This window comes from Vanacampus margaritifer, chromosome 15 (assembly GCF_051991255.1).
Source record: "Vanacampus margaritifer isolate UIUO_Vmar chromosome 15, RoL_Vmar_1.0, whole genome shotgun sequence".
Classification (NCBI taxonomy): domain Eukaryota; kingdom Metazoa; phylum Chordata; class Actinopteri; order Syngnathiformes; family Syngnathidae; genus Vanacampus; species Vanacampus margaritifer.
The window spans coordinates 3,430,166-3,444,702 of record NC_135446.1 but is presented as its reverse complement, the minus strand read 5'-3'; the positions used below and the strand labels follow the sequence as shown (position 1 = coordinate 3,444,702).

The 14,537-nt window shown below is 38.6% G+C and overlaps 2 protein-coding genes across 4 annotated transcripts; one reads left to right on the top strand and one right to left on the bottom strand.

The window, feature by feature from the left end:
- Positions 1-2,631: 2,631 nt before the first annotated feature.
- slc26a5 (solute carrier family 26 member 5) lies at positions 2,632-11,298 on the top strand. Of its 3 annotated transcripts, XM_077543562.1 has the most exons (18): positions 2,637-2,893; positions 3,308-3,549; positions 4,102-4,241; positions 4,424-4,534; positions 5,350-5,528; positions 5,603-5,767; positions 5,840-6,075; positions 6,940-7,087; positions 8,104-8,217; positions 8,304-8,381; positions 8,633-8,728; positions 9,138-9,244; positions 9,309-9,378; positions 9,464-9,556; positions 9,752-9,850; positions 10,146-10,352; positions 10,498-10,552; positions 10,818-11,298. In XM_077543562.1, exons 2-18 carry the CDS (start codon positions 3,371-3,373, stop codon positions 10,943-10,945), a joined length of 2,205 nt encoding a protein of 734 aa, XP_077399688.1. In that variant the 5' UTR covers positions 2,637-2,893; positions 3,308-3,370; the 3' UTR covers positions 10,946-11,298. The 3 variants fall into 3 exon arrangements, 2 of the variants coding, with proteins under 2 accessions (XP_077399689.1, XP_077399688.1); XR_013288259.1 differs by lacking the exons at positions 10,498-10,552; positions 10,818-11,298 and having other exon boundaries at positions 2,632-2,893; positions 9,756-9,850; positions 10,146-10,204; XM_077543563.1 differs by lacking the exons at positions 10,146-10,352; positions 10,498-10,552; positions 10,818-11,298 and having other exon boundaries at positions 2,632-2,893; positions 9,756-9,875.
- On the bottom strand, positions 11,272-14,268 carry psmc2 (proteasome 26S subunit, ATPase 2). The gene is made up of 12 exons (XM_077543564.1): positions 14,083-14,268; positions 13,674-13,711; positions 13,496-13,577; positions 13,287-13,386; positions 13,019-13,150; positions 12,850-12,922; positions 12,680-12,775; positions 12,338-12,502; positions 12,162-12,249; positions 11,777-11,979; positions 11,590-11,686; positions 11,272-11,512 (listed from the first exon to the last, which is right to left on the bottom strand). The coding sequence occupies exons 1-12, from the start codon at positions 14,150-14,152 to the stop codon at positions 11,355-11,357; spliced, it is 1,302 nt and encodes a 433-aa protein (XP_077399690.1). The 5' UTR covers positions 14,153-14,268; the 3' UTR covers positions 11,272-11,354.
- Between the last annotated feature and the right edge of the window lie 269 nt (positions 14,269-14,537).

Below are 14,537 nucleotides of genomic sequence, written 5' to 3'. Positions count from 1 at the left end.
GTTGCTCCACCTGGCCGCTGTCACCACTAGCTGGCCATGACGTCCCCCTATCGTGGAGTAGCACTGTATCCCACTTCTGACACCAGTGTAATGTTTTGTAAGAACGCCACCAGCAAATGCTGATTGGGATGTCACCCGTTTATTCCTCTCAACAAAACGCCACTGTTAGCCGTAGCCGACACCCGAGAACAGGAGAACAACAACTCAGGAGGCTAGCAGAAAAAAACAACACACTCAACCAAACCGCACGTCTCATCCCCTCCTTCCCGCCAGACCTGTGCTGCGGTCACTAACAGTCAAACATAATAGTGCGCAACATAAATAACAACCCCAGAACACACACAACCACTTAGTTTGTTACATTATTATTATTATCATTATCATTATCATTATCATTATCATTATCATTATCATTATCATCAGATTACTTTTGTCATCTGTTCACCAAGCAACAACAGATGTCAGAGTGAAGACATCGTACGTAAACTAGAAATTGCAACCCTCGACTTCATTTGGAAGAATAAATCTCACAAGCTTAAGAAGCAGGTACTATCTAATTTCAAAGCAGAGGTAGGTCTTGAAGTTTTGAATTTTTGTGATGTTGGTAATACATTTAAGATTACTTGGTTAAAAAAAATGTCTATCTAATCCAGATTCAATCTGATATTTTATTCCTAATTATATTTTTAACAAAATTGGAGGACTACATTTTCTTCTTGAGTGTAATTTTTTGCCAAACAAACTGCCTATCAAGTTATCAAATTTTCATCAACAGGCCCTTCTTGCTTGGGCTTTTGTCTTCAATTTTTTACCCCACAAAACTTTCCTTTGGAACAATTCTAATATACTCGTCAGAAACAAATTTGTATTCCTTCATACTTGGTATGAAAAATTAATTAATCATGTTTGCAAATTATTTGATTAATCTGGTCATCTGCTGTTTTATGAACAATTCATGTGTGTACATAATATTTCCAGTTCCTTTTAAGACCTTTAATTTAGTAGTACATGCTATTCCTAATGGCCTGATTAAATTTATAGCAAACCATTTAAAATATGATAGAACTGTTTTAACAGCTCCTGTTCTGAAGCTTGATGGAATTGACTTAACAGACACAAAGTGTAATAATAAACATATGCGCCAGATTCTACCAAAACAGAACAAAATTGTGCCTGGAGGAAACTTTTTCTGGGATTCTAGAATTACAGATATAAATTGGAAAAGGGTGTAGCTTTTACGTTATAAATATTGTATTACTAATAAGGCCAAAGTAGTACATCTTAATATTTTGCATAACATACAGTATATCCGACTAATTATTTGATATCCAAATTTGTTGAAATTAGCAACTTTTGTTCTTTTTGTGAAAATGAAGTTGAAACTCATTTATTTTATGACTGTCTGATCACGAAACAATTTTGGCGTGATCTAGTGGCTTTCTTCTTTACAACCTCTAAAACCCCTTACGAACTTAATCTAAAAGATGTAGTTTGCTACTATAGTAACACAGAAGACAATAATTTTGAATATGTATTAAAAAAAATTCAAAGCTATAAAATTAATGAACAACAAGAAAAGCAGTAAATTGTCAAATCGCTCTCCTATGATGCTTCATTTGTGTAATATCCAAAGATTGTTGACCTGTTTTCTTGTGAAATGTCTATTTTATTATTACACACACACACACACACATTTGTATATATATATATATATATATATATATATATATATATATATAATATATATATATATATATATTAGGGGTGTGAATTGCCAAGTACCCGGCGATTCGATTCGTATCACAATTCATAGGTCACGATTTCGATTCGATACCGATTAATCTCAACACGAATCTATACATTGATTATTGCGATATTTATATATTTTTTTTTTAACTCAAATTCAGAAAATACTAATCAGTAAACTTGTACATGTACACTGTAAGATTTGTATGAAAATGTTTTTATTTATATAAAAATTCAGGCTTATAACTGAGCCACTGCTTTTAACAAACAGGTTGCAGTCTGTTTCATGTTTGAACAGCACTGAAATAAAATTTTAAGGCTTAATGTTCCATTAATATAACATTCTTCCATGCTTAATGTGTGAATCATAACCCTTAGTAAGACGTTTTGTTGAATATTCCCATAAAAAAATAGATGTTTAAAAATCGATTCGGCCGCATATCAAATCGAGAATTGCGCGCTGTAACATCGCGATATATTGCCGAAACGATTTTTTCTAACACCCCTAATATATATATATATATATATATATATATATATATATATATATATATATATATATATATATATATATATATATATATATATATATAAGAAAACAAGAGGGGGGAAAATCTACTTAAATATATTAAAAATCACATCAAACAAAAAAATAACCTATACACATGTTCGAAAAAAAAACATGAACAAAGATTTTGTCAGTTATCTTTGCAAGACATAATCGTATGATCTAGAATGTAAAGTTGTGTTAATAAAAGCATAAGAAAAAAGGGTGGTGGTGGTGGTGGTGGGGGAGGGGGGGGGGTGTTGCAGCCCAGAAACGTAAACTGGTCGAGTTTTCTTTGAACACGTTGTGTAGACAAATTACTTCAGCTATGAAAACAGTATTTACACACGTCTCATTTTTGCTGATCCGTTTGACAAAAATTGCCCAAAAGAGAAGACACTTGAACGACTAGGGACGCTCGTGACGTAAACCGGAAGTCAACAATAAATGTCAGCCGAGTAAACGGTCGTCGTCCGTACACGGATTTGTTGCATGTCCTCTAATCACGGCACCGCTGTTAATCTTTAACTTAGAAGGTCATTCTTTTAAAGTTCATGTTTAGCCCCCAGCATCCTAACGAGAGCCAGAGGAGGAAGAGAGGTAAGAGCTCTGCCTTTCAACAACACCCGTGTGTTAGCTTACATAACCGAAGTAAGAAAAATATTCAATGCTCCAGGGACGGTTGTGTAATTGATTTTGTTAAAATAAAATAACAAAGCTTAAACAATAGTTGATTAATGCCGTTATTTCTATGTCAGCTAGTTGACGAAATTGTAAAAATACTGGAAACTAGGGACTTTTTGCGGACATTAACGTCCGTTAAATACAAATGATTGCGGTGATCGTTCTAATAATTTATCAAGTTTTCCTTTTTTGAAATAAGTGGCGGATGCACAATTGGACTCATCTTGTTGACGTTAACTACAACCAGTCTTCCTTATCAGCAGCAACAACATGCACAAGACAAGTAAACAAAGCAAATTGAGATGATTTCATTTGTTTCCTTTCAATCAGAGTGAAAGTGTTGGCTGCATGGGTAAGTCAAAGGAATGAACACAGACAAGAACTAGAATTCTGATGGAACCAAAAGAAGAAGAATCACCATCAGCGGCAGTACAAGTGGATGATGCTGAGAGGTTGCTGATGAACAAAATTGAGCGTCCCGTCTACAACGAGGCACACCTCAGGTCACAGCTTCTCCACTGCAAAGAGAAAACCACCACCACCCTCCGACAGAAGCTTGCACTGTACTTCCAGTAAGTCGAGAGAAGAAAATACTTGATTGAAAACTGAGGTCTTTATGTTTAGTCCAATAAACAATATCATAATTATATGTTTTGGTCTCATTAGGTTTACACTAAAATAAATGTAAGCGAAGCATGAATTATTTCATTTTTCAACTTCAATTAGAATTGTTAATAAACACCTTGACCTGCAGTCTTTTAAGCGTTCACTGTGACAAATTGGCAACATTATATAAAACAAGAGTAGTAAGTAAGAAGTCAGTAAATCAAAAGTTAGATCATTAAGTTCTTTTTTGACATTGTTCTTAGTATTAGTTGATTTTATTGAGTGCTGTCAAAGATATCATTTTTTTATGCTTGTAAAAATGATGATCATACTCTTGGGAGTCAGTGTCTTAACTGTGATTCAAAATGAAACTACTAAATGACTCATGAAGTTAAGAGATCCCCAAGGAAGTAGCTCAATGTTAAAGAAAGGGGACTTCAATAGATCAGCATGAACACAATTTTAAAATTTTTATTCCGAAATCAATTCCAAATCAATCCTCTTCTCTCTTTACATAGATGTTCGTCAGAGCGGGCAAAGGTAGCAGTTCTAAGCTTCCTGCCAATTCTCACATGGCTGCCAAAGTACCCGGTCAGGGAATACCTGTTTCAAGATGTGGTCTCCGGTCTTAGCACTGGAGTCGTGCAACTCCCTCAAGGTGAGTCATGAGAATCATCTGAAATCACACGGAACGACGTGTTGCTGGCCTGTTACCATGCTTCTTGTTGCGACCTGCTGCTTTGGTTTTGGTATCTCTCGAGCTGTGAGCTTGTGAGGACACTTTGTTGATGAATTCAGCAGTTTATTTACTCAGCTCTCTCTCTCTCTTTTGTCCCTTAGGGCTTGCCTATGCTATGCTGGCTGCTGTGCCTCCTGTTTATGGTCTGTACTCGTCGTTCTACCCGGTTCTGCTCTACACGTTCTTTGGCACGTCCAGACACATATCCATAGGTGAGAAAAAAAAACAGATGTCCTGTTGGGATGATAATAATTGGGTAGAAATTACAATACAGAGGCCATGGATGACGATGAATGGCTGACATTGGGACATGGGCCTCTATCCTGCCAACAGCAATCTGGTGCCACATGAAATCTTGCCATCAAAAGTAGTGATAGACCGATAAGGTTTTATCAAGGCCGTTACCGATTATTAGTAATCTAGGATATATGTATGTTAGCAGGCTACTTTACTTTTACTGAAGTTGACTAATACATTCTCAAGTAGAGAAATAAGGTTTGTTGTTACTTCTGGCTTCCACAGTCTTTTTAGGGCTGGCCAAAAACTTTCCAGGGAATGTTGAGATTTTCTAACCTTTTGTTACTTGGACAGCAAGAAATGTCACCCATCCTCGTTCCTGTCACTTAAAAAAACAAAACATGTTCAACTTTTGAAGAAAGAACAAAAGCTGAAAACATGTGGGGTGTTTTTAACTTGAAGGGCAAGAGGCGCTATTAGTTGTAAATGTGTAAACACGGGCAAACTCTCAAAAAGTGCATTCTTTTAACGTGACAGTGGAGATGATCATGTTTGTGTGCTCTCGGATTTGTTGTTGTGAATTGCATTTTTCTATGGCCAAAGACAAAAGTGTCTTTGTGTCGCTAGTATAGGATGGAAATAATTTAGAGTACAACATTTTTATTTACAGTTGTTTTATTTTAAATGATTTTGAATGTTGAGCATGCACTGTACTCCCCCTAAAAAAAATACTCTTAATCCTCATGACATTTGAAGAATGTCACGCTGCTCATGTGTGTGTGATTTGCAGGCACGTTTGCAGTCATAAGCCTGATGATTGGAAGCGTTGCAGTCAGGGAGGTTCCAGACTCTTACGTGCCACCACCCGGCAATGGGTCCAACACATCTGCCAACTTCAGCTTGGCGGATCGTGACGCCATGAGGGTCCAGGTGGCTGTGGTGCTCACAACCCTGGTGGGAATAATTCAGGTCAGTGTTAGCTCCAGTATTACTCTTCACAAATTAAGTAAAATCAAATGATTTTCCTTTTTTCCCCTATTCAGATCATTTTAGGTCTTCTCAGGTTTGGCTTTGTGGCCATTTACCTGACGGAGCCGCTGGTGCGAGGCTTCACTACAGCAGCCGCTGTGCATGTGGTGGTCTCGCAGTTAAAATATCTGTTTGGAGTGAAAACAAAGCGCTTCAGTGGACCCCTCTCTGTTGTGTTTGTGAGTTTACAAGAATCGAAATGTTCTACTGCGTAGTTGGCAATTCTTAGCTGTTGTCATGTGTCTTTGCAGAGCATCAAGGCCGTACTGAGTCACATTACAAGTACGAACGTCAGCACTCTTATCTTGGGCTTTGCGTGTCTCGTCTTTCTGTTTGTGATCAAACACCTCAATGAGCGCTTCAAAAAAAAACTTCCCATTCCAATTCCTGGTGAGATTATTGTCGTCATTGTTTCAACTGGCGTCTCGTACGGAATGGCATTGGCCGCCGACTATCAAGTCGACGTGGTTGGGGAGATACCGACTGGGTAAGAATGGATGCTTCTTGTGTCTGTCAATGTTTTATTCTTTATTAGGATCCCCATTAACCTCCACAAAGGGGTCACTAGTCTTCCTGGGGTCCTCAAATAATTCAACTAAAACATACAAAGTTTATAATTACTCTATGTTGTAAAAATAAAAACTTATTATAAAAAATTGCTTTCAACAGATAAAGTAAGTAGAAATAGACAAACAACCATTTACAATTTATTTATTCTTCACCAAAAATAAAATAAAATTGCATGTGCGTAGATTAATAAACTGATCCCCAATTATAAGGAATTAACTAGCTCATGTGTAATGTGTATTTGAATAACTTTTTGAAAGATGATTTGCTACTGACGTTGCTAGCATTAGATGGAAGCACGATAATGAACAGTTCTCATCAGAAAGTTATTTTTGTTTTTTTTTGTTTTGGGTGGTTTGGGCACTATCAAGTGACCCATATTTGCTTAACGGGTGTTCTGTCTATGGCAAACTAAATTCTATCTGTTCCCCTCCAAAAATGGGGTGTACCATTACACTGTGCATAAATATCAATATAAAATATTTTAATTTATTTTCCACTGTTAACCTTAAAAATTGTGCATACGGATGACTGAAGAATGTTGAAGGCTATCTACTTAGTGAGGAGTTATCTTTCTCGTAGATTAGCTATCTTTCGAAAAACAAGAGTTTTATCTGAGCTGACCTGATTGTTGACCTTTGACATTTAAAGCGTAAATGTATGACGCGGGTTTTCCTACCAGGGTGAGATTTTACAATCATGGTCCAATGTGCTTTGAAAAAATTGAATCACATCCTGGAGCTGGAAACTATATAGCATCACGCATCCTTTTGTGTATTCTCAGGCTCCTCCCACCCGTGGTTCCAGACTTCTCCCTATTACGCACTTTGGTCACCGACTCCTTCGCTATTGCCATTGTCGGCTTCTCCATGGGAATCTCACTGGCCAAAATCTTTGCCCTCAAGCACAACTACAGTGTGGACAGTAATCAGGTGCGCCGGGCTGGGGATGTTCTCACATGTTACGACATTCAGCTTGTTTCCCTACAGAATTACTTTTTTTTCAAGCAATACTTTGTGCTGAAAAATAACAGACTCAGAAGAATTTGGAGCAAAGTGTATGCCAAGGTTGTTCTTTGAGAAGGTTTGGAGAGTCTTTGAACATAAAACAAAGTTGTGTCAGCAAAGTCATTAAGAGGGTTGCTTTGTAAACTCGACTTGTCCCACTGGTTTTTGCATGAAATGTTGGTCATCTAGATTATTGAAAGAGTCCATGACCTCCTTATGTTGTGTTTCTGTTAAGTGCTTTGTGACAGCTGCAGCGTTTTGAAAGTACTATACAAATCAAAATGACTTGACTTGACTTATCATGAAGCAGAATTTTAAACCATCTCCTCAGAGGACTGAATGAGGTTATAATTTGGCATTTTTCATTATTTTTATTTTGTTTATTTATTTTAAATTTTGTTTCTTCAATTCGGCTAATTTTAGTTGACAAGTTAAAAAAAAAAAAATCATTTTAGTATTAGTTTTATTTATTTTAAATACACGGAGTGTTTGTTGAGTACAAGTAAGCAAAAAATTCCTTCCTCTTCATACATCAATACTGAAATAAATACATTTAAAATCAGTAAAATGAACCCTGAAAGCCCTTTTATGATATTGACATAGATGAAAACAAAGGACATTTTTACAGTAATTATAGTTCAGCTTTCATTTAAAAAATAAAATAATTTCCATTTCTTTGTTTTTTCAATTTTAGTTTTCGTTATTTTGTTAGTTTTCGTTAATTATAATAACCTTGGTTAGTGCTTCAATTTATTTTGTATGTACATTTTCTCTACCACTATCTATAATAGCAAACACAAGAACTTAATAAACATCTGAGTTATCAAAAGTTTTTTGTTAGTCCTTGACAAATTTCCAATGATTTTTCTCATTGTAGTCTGTGATCGTTTTCATTTGGAAAGACTGCCATGCTGTCAGTATGTATGTATGTTTGTTTGCAGGAGCTGATAGCCCTTGGCCTGTGTAACTTCATCAGCTCTTTCTTCCAAACATTCACCATCACTTGCTCCATGTCAAGGAGTCTTGTGCAGGAGAGCACCGGGGGGAAAACGCAGGTCATTTGTGAAACGCGTCTTGTGAAAGGCGAATGAATGCAAGTTGCAATATCATGTTGACCGTCATTGTTGTTTGCGCGCTTCAGATTGCGGGACTGCTCGGCTCTCTTCTGGTGCTACTAGTGATCGTCGCCATTGGGTTTGTCTTTGAGCCGCTCCCACAGGTGAGCTGAGGCCATGCAGGGGATGTCATTCATGACACTTCCTCTTTTAGCATTGCAGCGTTGTTGGGAAAACTACCAGGCACTCGGTGTTTCCTGCTAACCAGCTGCTACCTGTACTGTAATTTGCGGATTATTCAGAGTGCTTGAATGTTAGCAAAAAAAAAATACACACATAGGTCACAATTGTCTATAAGCCACACCACATTTATGAATTGTTACCTACTGTGTCTTTTGTCTGTTCTGTTTCCCAGACTGCATTGGCGGCTATCATCATGGTCAACCTGCTTGGGATGTTCAAACAGTTCAGAGACATCCCAGCTCTGTGGAGAACCAGCAAGATTGAACTGGTCAGTCAAACAAAATGATACATAAATTGTGCTAACCAAAAGTGGTGCACTCAATTGTCCATTTAAAATGGAAGTCAACCTTCAACATTTCTTGACAATAATATGTTACGTGTGGCCTCACTCATCTAAACATGACATTCTGATGAATCTTAATTATATTTGTGGCTTGTCTTCCCCTTTTATCGTGAATGCACCGGAAGTCAGCTGAGATAGCCTCTATCTTATCTGCTATAGAAAATGGTTAAATAGATGTCAAGTGCAAAAGTCCACCTTTTTCACAGCAGCCATGTGTGAAAGAGTCAATAGTAGGACAGGATTTTTATTGCTTATTTTCTGACAAGCCTTTGTAGCAGTATTCTTGCAAATCCATCTTGGGCATACTAACAAACAGAATGTTTTCTTTTCTCAGGCTATCTGGCTGGTGACCTTTGTGGCATCTGTGCTGTTGGGCTTGGATTATGGCCTTCTTTCCGCCATTGCATTTGCTTTACTGACAGTCATCTACAGAACACAGAGGTTAGCATATTTAGTCTGACAGCATATCATTATTATGTCCTTCATTCACTATTTTGTCTTGCAGCCCCAAAAATGCTGTCCTCGGGCGCGTTTCCGGCACGGGACTATACTACGACGTGGACGAATACAAAGAGGTTAGTGGAGAAGAGGGAGTGCGTTGGCCAAGTTGCCCCTAAAACACCCGCAACAGTCACCATCTGCGATTTGTCTTGTTCCAAGGCGGTGGAATGTGAGGGGATTAAGATTTTCCATTCCAACTCGTCAATCTACTTTGCCAACAGTGACCTTTATGTGAGCGCTCTCAAAGAGAAGGTAATCCGTGTTACCTTGAGACCGTAACATGGGCGTGTGAACGCACTGCTTGCTTGCTTCAGTACAGAAAGTAAACCATCTTTCTTCTGTGCCACAAAGCGTCAGTCTTGATAAGATTGTACAACCTAGAGATGTAAACCTGTGCTTGTTTGGAAACTTGCTTTTTGGACTTATTTTGAATCTTCTCTTTGACAGACAGGTGTAAACCCAGAACACATTCAAGCGGCCAGAAAAGCAGAGAAAAAACAAAAGGCTGACAACAGTCTGATGTGTTCTCCAAAGAGGAAAGCTGAGGTCTCGTCAAATATGTATTGTGCTCTCTATTTGCTTGTACAATAGCAACTGTTACGTATGTACGGGATTGTGTAAATGCTGACAGGACTGAAATATTTGTTTTCATGGGTGAGGAGGTAAGGAAGTTTTACAACAAGAATAATACCAAAAAAAAAAAAAAATGTACTAGTATCACATTTTCACAAAATACTACTAATACGTTACAAAATGGAACTAATGGAATTTGTTTAGTTTAGCCAGTTCATGCAAGTATGTCAGTGGGAAAACATGCCTCCAGGTTTTGTTTTTCTTTTAGGATAAGGTAGGAGGTATGCCGCAAAAGGTTTTGTCCTTTAACAAAACGTCTGGAAATCAGACAAACGGCTGTCTCGAAGAAGGTCAGAGAGAGACGGATTCCGAGGAGGTTGCCTTTCTTCAGTCTCTCTGTTCCACCCACTCCATCATCCTGGACTGGACACAGACTGGCTTTATTGACTCTGTGGGAGCCAAAGCCATCAAACAGGTTCTATTAATTTAGTCAGTTAAGTCAACATCGAGAAGAAAGTATATCTCAATGCTCATTCCAAGTTAATTACATCCAACTAATCAATGATGACAAAATGGTGTATGCTAGTAAGTAGTCCATGAGCAACTATCTCTCTCTGCAGGTCATTAAGGAGTATGCAGCAGTAAATATTCGACTTGTCATAGCTGGCTGCAACAGTAAGTAATCGTGACAGATTTTGACAGCAGAACGTCCAACAGTTTAACTAAAAACTACTTTAAAAGTTTTATTTAAAAAATTGGTGGTACTTAAAGCATTCAGTATTTTCTCGTTGGAAACTGTTTGGTATGAAATGAAAACAAATGAGATCTCAGTCAGTGTCACTGAAGGGATTAGTGGATGTTTTCAATGTATGTTAGGCTTAACCGGAGGTCCCTATTTGATGAAGTTGTGATCTAACTCCTTTTCTGCTTTCTCAATTAGGAAGTCTGCTGGCTGAGCTGGACCAGCTGCAGTTCTTCAATGGAATCATAACCCCCGAGATGGTGTTCCCCACCATTCATGATGCCGCGTTGCACTGCCAACATTCCCAACCCGATGTCACATGCTGATACGATTGAGAATGTGATGAAAAAAATTTTTTTGCACTTGTGAAGTACTCAATGGCTTGTTAAAATGCCCGGAATTTTAACAAATCCATTGTTCTTGTTCCTTCAGTATTGCATTATGCTGGAAATGTGTGGGGTGTGTCATGTGTTAACAGCTTTAAATGCTCAGTTTGCAGTATCCGTTGTACATGAAACAAGGAGATTTGTTGCTTCCTAAATGAATCAGTAACTATTTTCCAAAATATTTCAGTGTTTTCATAGTTTGAGATACATAATGTAATGGCAGATGCTTACTGTGGAAAGGTTTATAAAAAAACAAACCTTGGGACTCATGTGGAATAAACTTTTATTTTTAATATCTGACAACAGAAAGATGTTATTTCTTAACTTGAAAAGCCAAAGTGGAAAACACTTAATTGTAGGTCATGTATCTGGGGGTGGCGCTGAACTTGGCGTAGGACTTGATGACCTTGTTAACGGCCTCCAAGAAGTCCTTCTCTGTGGCAATCTTCCTGCGAGCTCTGATTGCGAACATGCCGGCTTCTGTGCAAACACTGCGAATTTCAGCACCTGGCGACAAGAGGCAAACTTTGAGCAATCACAATTGTTTCAACAACACAGTTTTTTTGTTTGTTTTTTGTTTTAACCTGTGCTGTTGGGACAGAGGCGAGCGAGCAGCTCAAAGCGAATATCTCTCTCCACACTCATTGAGCGAGCATGAATCTTGAAGATATGTGTGCGACCCTGAAGCATACAAAAAGAGAAAAGAAATACTCATTTAATGCTTCGACTCATCCTGATTAGAAATATTGCGTGCATGTTGGCTTTACCCACCTCGAGATCAGGCAAGCTGAACTCAATCTTCCTATCCAAGCGGCCTGGTCTCATCAGGGCTGGATCCAGCGTGTCGGGCCTGTTCGTGGCCATCAGCACTTTGATGTTGCCACGTGGGTCAAAACCGTCCAGCTGGTTGATAAGCTCCAGCATGGTCCTCTGCACTTCATTGTCTCCGCCTGCCCCGTCGTCGAAACGTGCACCTAGTTGGTTCACAAACACAAGAGGATATTACCATGGCAAGAACGTCAGGGTCACACTGACAAGGAAAAAAATAAATAAATCTAAATAACTTGTACTGATTATTTCTTTTGAAAACGTTTGAAACTATGCCATGGGGCACAGATTATACAAATGAAATCATAACTTGAACAGGACGCCATACCTCCAATGGCATCTATTTCATCAAAAAAGATAAGACAGGCCTTCTTGGTTCTGGCCATCTCAAAGAGTTCTCTCACCATCCGGGCTCCCTAAATTAATTTGTAGACACAGTTAGGATAATAAAAAAAAAAATATATATATATATAGTGCACATGATTGCTGTTCTAGTGCTCTCACCTCCCCCACATATTTCTGCACCAGTTCCGAGCCGATGACTCTGATGAAGCAAGCGTCTGTCCGGTTAGCCACGGCACGAGCACACAGGGTCTTTCCGGTACCGGGTGGTCCGAAGAGCAGCACACCTTTTGGAGGCTCAATGCCCAAGTTGACAAACCGCTCGGGCTGGTGAGAGAAAATGCACAATCAAATAATGCTACTTCCTTGGGACGAGTGAGAACCGGTACCCGGTATTGGGCTGCCATGGTTGTCATATGGAATAGTGGCAATCATTAATGCCATGTGATCATTTGGCTTGTGTGGTTAAGCAGCTTTGAAAGTTGGACTGGATGAACAACTCACATGCAGCAGGGGGGTCTCAACCACTTCCCTCAGCTTTTCAATCTGCTCCTTACAGCCACCAACATCGCTGTAGGTAACGTCAGGTTTCTCCTCCACCTACAGGGAAACAAATTGGTTGTGATGGAAGCACAAAGTCGCTTGCATGTCGAGGTTGGCTAGTGTGCATGTACCTGCATCATGGTCACTGTCGGATCAATTTTAGGAGGCAGGGGGATGTGGATCTGATACTTGTTTCTGTCAACACTGAGACAAACACGAAGTTGCCAAAGTTATTCTTTGAAGTCTTAATTGAACTGTGAGGTAATTTGAATTTATTTTCTTTCTTTTTTTTTTCCTCACCCAACTCTCATGCCCTCCTCAATGTCAGTCGGCGCTACCTGATCGCTCAGGTCCACCACAAACTTGGCAAACTGCTTGACATTGATGATGTATTTGGGGTCCTCGGAGTCTGCGTTGATGATCTTTGTGCATCTGTTAAAATTCAATTAAGACTTAAAACACACGGCCGGATGTTGTTGTTTTTTTAATTAAATTTGCACAAATTGAAGCATTCAAATTTATATTGTGCTCTGCTCAAGCAAACAGATGCAGAAAAGTCAACATTTACCTTGCAACTTGTAGCGGTTGTTCACTTTGAAGGGTCTGTTTGTCAGCAGCCAGATCCCAGAGAGCAGGTGGCGCCAGCCCTGTGTCGGACTCTTTAATGCCTGTCACAGCCACAAAACACTATGCCATATAGTACACACTGTCTACATTAAGGCTTATGGTTTCTACTTTAGAGGCAAATGAGCTGTCTTTTCAAGGAATGTGTTTCACCTGTGAGCTCGTTGATTTTTTTGAGCAACTGTTGGATGTCATCTTCCACTTGTTTTATCTGTCTTGAGTAAGTGCTTTGACCCTGGTGATGCACGACAGTTTGAGGATGTGGATTTAAACACACAATATATTTATTAATGACTACTACTTGTTCTATTATTCCTGGGAGGGCACTCACATAAGTCTTCAACAGAGCGATGTCTCCTTCATCCAAAGCTGTATACAAGATGAACACAAGGTCATCACAAACACCATTCAAAATCATTCGGGTCATACAATATCATTTCACATCATTCCAAATATTTCTATATCATTCCACAACCCCCCAAAATATTGCACTTTTTTAAAATCATTCCACATTCTATTTCAGTCAAAATCATGCTTTTGTTTCCATATTCCCTTTTTTTTCATTCAGCACTGCAACAGTTACACGCAATTTTCCCAGAAACTTTCATTTTGTAGTTAAGCTTTGTTCTTTTTTCTAGCACATCTATACAAATCTCGCTGTTACAGACTTGAGCTAACCTTGGCTAGGTAGCTAATGTCTGAAATGAATTTAACAAAGACCGTTGCTTTTTAAAGTATACCTCTGATTGGTGAGTCGTCCTTGTCCTCCTCCTTTGTCTTCCTCTGGTCATCTCCTAAATAGTCTGGCATATTTAATTTAGATTTTTATTGTTTTTAAATACCACACAGAGCTGCAGTAGCACCTAAAATTGTACGATTACGCAGCAGCTTTGCGTTTCCGTCCCCAGACCGGAAGTAAATGTCGGAGTGTTATTTCCGCTGCACCAATTAGACGCAATAGTTTGTTAATGTAGTTTTTTTTAATTTATGGTATGCATAAACTAGGTTCATGAAACAGTAAAATTGATGAATAATAAACTCGTTAAACATGTTTATTTGAATCAAATGATATTAAAGTTGTTTCGTGTTGTTTAGTGTATGTGCGTGCGCGTGTGTGCGTGTGAAAAGGACAAAATGCAAAATATTCAGGAGCATCTACTGTAACACAAGGAATGCTTTACAGCGTGGCAACTGG